Here is a 6368-nt window from a genome sequence, read left to right on the forward strand (position 1 = left end):
GTTTCTGTGCTTGTCTAGACAGAAGAATTCTCGAGCCACCTTCAGCTGCCTTCTCTTTCGGGGGCAGCCCCTGCCGGCCTCCAGCCTGTGCCGTCTGACTGCTGATGCGTTAAACAGCTCCACTCTGACAGTGTGTTGTACAATGAACTGATAAGCTGTTTTTGTCTCCTGTTGACCCAGCCTCACAGATAATTCCACGACGTTTAGACCAAACAAATGGTGGACTTGATAGGGTAAAATTCAGTCAACTGTTTAAAAAACTTTAAACAGCTGATTGCCTCAAATTTGATTTCGATTTAGTTGTGTTTACTCTGCTTTACAAAGTTAAAGCCCATGTGGTCTATAAAAATTTAAGGTCTCCTAGAATGTGTCGACTAGATCACAACAGTTATTTTACAGGAAAGCAACATGAAATCAGTGATCACCAAGTGTTGTGAGGGTGATGGTGATGAAATATATGAAACCGCGCAGGACCCTAGGCACAAAAGCCTTTCCGGGCACACAAGCCTTCCTGTGTCCCCCATTTCTTGATTACAGGAAATAGGCTTCATTCAGCCTCCAGAACCTTCCCTGAGTTCCAATGGGCAGATTCAAACAGTTGCTAATCAGGGAAGGGAGGGGATGCAGAGACACAGGAGGAGTAGTCAGGAAACAATAGTGCAGCCTTGGGGCAGGGTCCTGGTTCCCCTCAAGGGATACACATAACAATGTCTTTGGGCTGTTTTGCAGATACCAAAACCCCCAACAGATGGGAGAAGTTAACTGTACACTGCCCATAAGCATGTAGACCCCAGACCAGTTGGAACCAGAAGGTTAATGATGCCGACTCCCGATTACCTCACCACCAACCAATCAAAAGAATGTCCATGAGCTGACCACGCCCTGCTCCTTGAGCACTCACTACCCACTCCAGGGCAGGACACACAGTTTTGAGGGCATTAGCACACTGTGGCCCCCTTTGCCTGGCAAAGCAATAAAGCTATTCTTTCCTCTTTCACTCAAAACTCTGAGATTTAATTAGGTGTAGATATACAGAGGCCAGGTTTAGCATCATATATGAACATATTTTGGGGGAAGAAAAGAAAATATCATGAAATTAAATTAAGGAAGTCAATAATTTTTCTTTAACATATTACTTTTGGAGACTCATCTATTATCTTTGAAGATATATTTTTTTCCCTAAGATTCTGTTGAAGACGATTTAATGAATCGCTTGGTTGGTTAAGTTGACCAACTCTAAGGCAAAGTTCTACAAATCGGTCAGGGGGCCAGAAGGAGCCGACGGAAAGAGGAACCAGACACTTCCACGAGAGATGCAGGAATTAACGCTTTTGACGTGTTGCGTCGTACTTGAAATGATTTGACAATTGGACAACAGCGCACTTAAACAGCCGCAGAAAAACAACCTTCCATTTGATTCTTACTGAGATTTATTGTTTTCAATAATGCCACTTTTCAGAAGTATAGTCACGTGCTCACTTAGACAAGCTGACAAAGTGAAAACTTGTACGTGATGCAAAGTACCCTTTGTGCCGGAGATTAAGACACAAATGGTGTGGTGACAAGTCAAGTGCCCCCAGCAGATGACAAACCCCACCTCCCTTCCTGCGATCTGGCTCCCATCTTGCCCCGTAGAACCCACAATGAATATCTGGCAAAACAAAGAACACAGATGGCTGCCGACTGACATGAAAAGTAAATTTTATTAAACATGTTTACATACATGAGTTGGAAGTTCATTTAAAAGCACAGGGGAGTGTTAAGACAAGTGGTCAAAATAGAAAGATACTACCCAGTTAGAATCAGTTGAGTGTTGGCCACTAAGACAGAACGGAACCTAGCAGAAGTACACCAATGCTTCAGTCCTTCCTGCTCAGCATGGTGACCAGTGGTCAATCTGTGCCCTGGGAACGATGGGCAGGTCGTTCTGGCATGTGTAAATAATAAATAATTCACTTGGTGCAGGCAGTATGTCTATGGATTAAAATCTATGTGTACACAGTGTTGTCTACATGTGTTACAGCCCCACAGGAGGAGTCTACACCAAAATATTTATTAGAAGGAATTTGGTCCATACTACATACATCACGTTTTCCAGAGGGTAAAAAATAAAGTCCATCTATAGACATTTCACTCCCGACTCACAGACTGAGTCTGGCTGAAACCTGCAAAATGTCTATAACAAAAAATGGATGGCTTAGATTTCTTGGTTATTTCAGTAGAGTAATTAACAAGCAAACTGTACAAGTACATGCAACATACAAGCTGGCCTATGTGGAACTAACATACATTATTAAATAACCTTTTGTTTCTTTGCTTTTTCTTTCTTTATTTTTTGTTTCTTTTCTTTTTCTTTTTCTTTTTTTTACAAAACGTGCATGCAGCTTTGAACAGTTCCAAGTCATGCTGCTCTATCTGTGAAATCACAAAAGTGGAGGGACCCATAAAAGGAGGGAGAACATCTCAATGCACCTGCAGAGCCTGCAGTTGGTAGCACAGATACAGAAGGTCACAAGGGAATTCAAGGCCGAGAAAAACTCAGATAAAGAAAATGCAAATTGAAATTGGACTTTGTTTCATTTCCACCCCCCCCAAAAGTAAGATACTTTGCATTAAAAAAATCAAGCTTTGTGCTTGCATCAATCTCAAAGAAATGTAAATTAAAATTGGATAAAAAAAACATTCGTTTAGTGCAGAATATTTTGACTGGAATTTCCAGTGGAATATTAACAGCCCATACCATGCTCTTTCCGGGACAGGTGGTGTGTCTACACTGAGACATGGCTGAGGAGCCCCGGGCATTGCTCAAAATGTCTGAGGCTCAAGTCCATTTCTAGTCACCATTTTGGGAAGTCAAACATAGGGTTTGTACACATGAGCATATACTTGTTTTTTTTTTGGATGTCAGGAAGGAAAAGGCAGGAGTGTTTCCAAGGTACCCTGATGCTGTTAGTTTAGCTCCCAGCACTAGCTGCAGACTCGGTTCTGTAAAAGTATTCCACGCAAAACTGTGGAAAACATAAATTAATGCTTTAGAATGCAAACAGATATGCGCCTCATTCAGAAACAGTGATTCTGTGGTTGTTTGCTTTTGGAAGATAACTTTTTGTTTTCTGGGTTTCTACACATAAAACCTTGAAGGATTATAAAGCGAAAGCTAGTGAAACCCTGTGTTGGCCTCATCTTGTCTTGTTGTACACACTCTGCGGAGATGCTACAGAGACTGCTTCAGCCCTTTTTTTTGGTGCTTTTGGACAAAGAAAGGAAGGGTCTCTGTAAATATCACTAGACCTGTCTGTCATGACACAGCCAAAAACGAGTGGAAATAACAAATACAGTGAAAACCAAACCTAAACAAATCAAGAAACCGAAATCAACAAACAACACACAAATAAACAAAACTTGTCAACCCCAGGGAAATAACACTGCTTGTGGTTTGTGCAAAAAACAGGTAAAATACAGCTTTTCACAGAGTGAGAGTTTCCAGTTCAATTTGGGATGTGTGTGTGTGTGTGTGTGTGTGTGTGTGTGTGTGAATTTGCAGTTTCCCCTCTCTCATTTGTCAGAAGCATCAGTGATTCTCACTAGCACGTTGACTTCCTGTATTTGATAACTGCCTTGTTCTGTCATGTGAAGCCAGGTTTTAAACAACGATAGGGACGAATTACTGGAACACGACTACCAGCAAAACACAAGTTGATTGTCTGTCTCCAACCATTCTTTCGATCATGAAATATCTTGGTTCAGATTATTATCCTGAAGGTAGAGTCTTACTGGTGTGAGTTCATTAGGACCGGATGCAGGGGGGCCCGGTGGAACTTTCCAGAGATGACTGGGAAGCCCGGCGGGTCAGGGGGGTGAGCGTGGGTTCAACCAGTGATGACGGGGGGAATAGCTTGTACCAGCCGATGACCATGCTGGAAAGATCCAGTTCCTCCAACAAGATCTGGGCCACGCCCATAAAACATTTGTGATCCATCCTGCCGTAGTCTCCCCAGACAATCACCTGCAGAGACAGACAACTGCAGTAAAGCCTGAGCTTCTCTCCTTCATGTGTGAACAGTTTAAAGCAAACTATTCTGTAAAAGTGAGCCAGTGAGGGAAGCGGGGGAAGTGAATATAACTAAGACCAAGGAGGTATAATAATAAAAAGGTACTATCCTTCAGGTACTCCGAGAGACACTTCACCAGGATTTTTAGATGTGATGGAACGCAAATCACATTTCCCTAGTCAATGAGGGTATTGTCTGCATAAACCATGTTAAAAATAAATACACAAGTTTATGTATATATAAATTCAAAACCGTCTTTAGCAACTACGATCTAGTAAGCAAAGTGCAGGGCCACAGAGATATACAAATGAAAATGTGTGCAAGCTAGGAGGGCGAAACAACCCAACTCCCTGTACCATGGCGTGTGTGGATGGTGGAGTATGTGCAAAGGATGAGACTATTCATTAAATTTCTCTTATACTATGGACTTGTTAGTGAAGGGGCAGGTTGAACAATAATTGTAAGCTGGTGCCCTTGAGGACTTGCCTGACAATTTTGACTTGATTAGAAGGTTAATAAGTCAGTGAGCTCACTGACAATTACCACCTTCTGTCTCCTTTTGGTGTTAGGTAAGATTTCCATTACACTTGCTCCAGGTTCTGTTTCCAACCCTTTAATCCCCAGTGGAGGTTCCCAAATGAACTCACTCAACTGCTTTACACAGGCAGGGATGGTGAATCTTGCTGTTTCAATTTACTGAGTAATCTTGTCAAGTTATTTAATCTCTGTGATCCTCAGACATGATCTTTAAAATGGGAGTAATTGCGGTTAAAACATTTAGAAAAGGAAGCACCTAACAATTTACCTGACATTCAACCCATCCTGAATGTTTTCTGGTCCTTTCCTTTCTTCCTCTTTGAATCCCATGTCTCGCTCAATAAACTAGTATTAGCATTGGTTGCCCTGATTATCTGTCTATCAATTATCTATCTATCATCTATTTATCTATCTACCTAGGAGAGGAAATGGGTAGGAAATAGAGCAGAAGTAAAAGGAGAGGATGGAGAGAAGGAAGAAAAGGAGAGTGAAAATTAAAATCTTGCTTTCCATTAGAACCAAAAGATATTTTGATACTATATATTATTTATATTGTAAATGAACAATTTGGACCTTATTCTCTTCCTGTTGGACCACCTCTTCAATGTTGATATGGATAATGGGTCTGTTACAGTGTAAAAAGTCGAACCAGCTATGACTGACCTGAAGGACTTTACCCTGTGGACTTTCGTCAAAAACCAGGGACTGTTGATACAAGGGGTCAAGGGTCTTTCGTGCAATTCTTGTCTTCTTTTTGGCTATGCAGGCCCCGTTCTCCAAAAGATACACTTTGACATATGGAGCTGAACAAAGGTAACATTAACAGATAAGAAGTTAATCCTTCAAGTTAAATTGGTTTTATTAGAGAATGCTTCCTTAGACAAATAGAGAGGCTTGTTGAAAGTTTCCCATTGATTATTTAAACCATTTAAAATTTTCAGTGTTCCATAAATTCTATCCCTTAAAACCCATATGTTACCACTAACGCCATTTTCCTCTTTTGAAGTAAATGCATGCAAAGTTATCATAAGATTCTGACTGACTTGGCTTATGGCTGGAAATACAAAACAGGTTTATATCTTAAAGCACATTTTATATCTAAAAGCTCATCCTTTTTGTGATTAGAACTGAATTTTTATCCCGCATTTATAAATGGGCAGAAAAAAGAATAACTGACACAGCTAAGAAGCCATCATAACTAAACTTTGTCTTAATACAACAAGATTCTTCCTAATACCTCCTGACAGAATAACTGTGCAAGGAAAACCCAGATCCACTTTTATGATCTGCTTTTCTTTGTTGTTACTTTTTTTTTTTCTTTGCGGTACGCGGGCCTCTCACCGCTGTGGCCCCTCCCGCCGCGGAGCACAGGCTCCGGAGATCCGCTTTTCTTTGATCCACAATGAAAGAACATAGAAAAGCTGCCTTGTTAATCAGATAATGCAAAATAGAGCACGTGAAATTCAAATGCAGCAAATGTTTTGAGTTTTTGCCCATGTAAGACTCTCTTGTCCAAACAGTAACACCGCTCCTTACCAGGTGTGGATTTGGAACCAGGCTTTTGCGTGAGGCTTCGTGCTCTAATCACTTCAACTTCTAATTGGCCCTTTTTATCCTCCATTCCAATTTGTATATCACCTGTGAGTGGAGGAAGCAAAAGGTTTCAGCTTCTTTGCAGTCACATGCAGTTAAAAAAATAGAGGTCCATGAGAGACTCCAAATTTCATGATCTTCATAAATAACTAATACTTTGAGCTCCCCTACACCATTTTCTTTCCC

At 41.0% G+C, this 6368-nt stretch overlaps 1 protein-coding gene across 9 annotated transcripts in view; it reads right to left on the reverse strand.

Annotated features, from left to right (window-relative positions):
* Nucleotides 1-3295: 3295 nt before the first annotated feature.
* RIMS1 (regulating synaptic membrane exocytosis 1) overlaps nt 3296-6368 on the reverse strand; it is a 484376-nt gene continuing 481303 nt past the window's right edge. For 5 of the 9 annotated variants that reach the window (XM_007456117.1, XM_007456119.1, XM_007456118.1 and 2 more), the window contains 3 exons: nt 6126-6227; nt 5253-5392; nt 3788-4006 (listed from right to left, as the gene is read on the reverse strand). In XM_007456117.1, the coding sequence (XP_007456179.1) occupies nt 3788-4006; nt 5253-5392; nt 6126-6227 (461 nt within the window). Of the gene's footprint in view, nt 4007-5252; nt 5393-6125; nt 6228-6368 lie in introns of all 9 variants that reach the window. The other 4 variants (XM_007456124.1, XM_007456122.1, XM_007456125.1 and 1 more) reach the window with 4 other exon arrangements.

This window comes from Lipotes vexillifer, unplaced genomic scaffold (genome assembly GCF_000442215.2).
Source record: "Lipotes vexillifer unplaced genomic scaffold, Lipotes_vexillifer_v1.1 scaffold693, whole genome shotgun sequence".
NCBI lineage: Eukaryota > Metazoa > Chordata > Mammalia > Artiodactyla > Lipotidae > Lipotes > Lipotes vexillifer.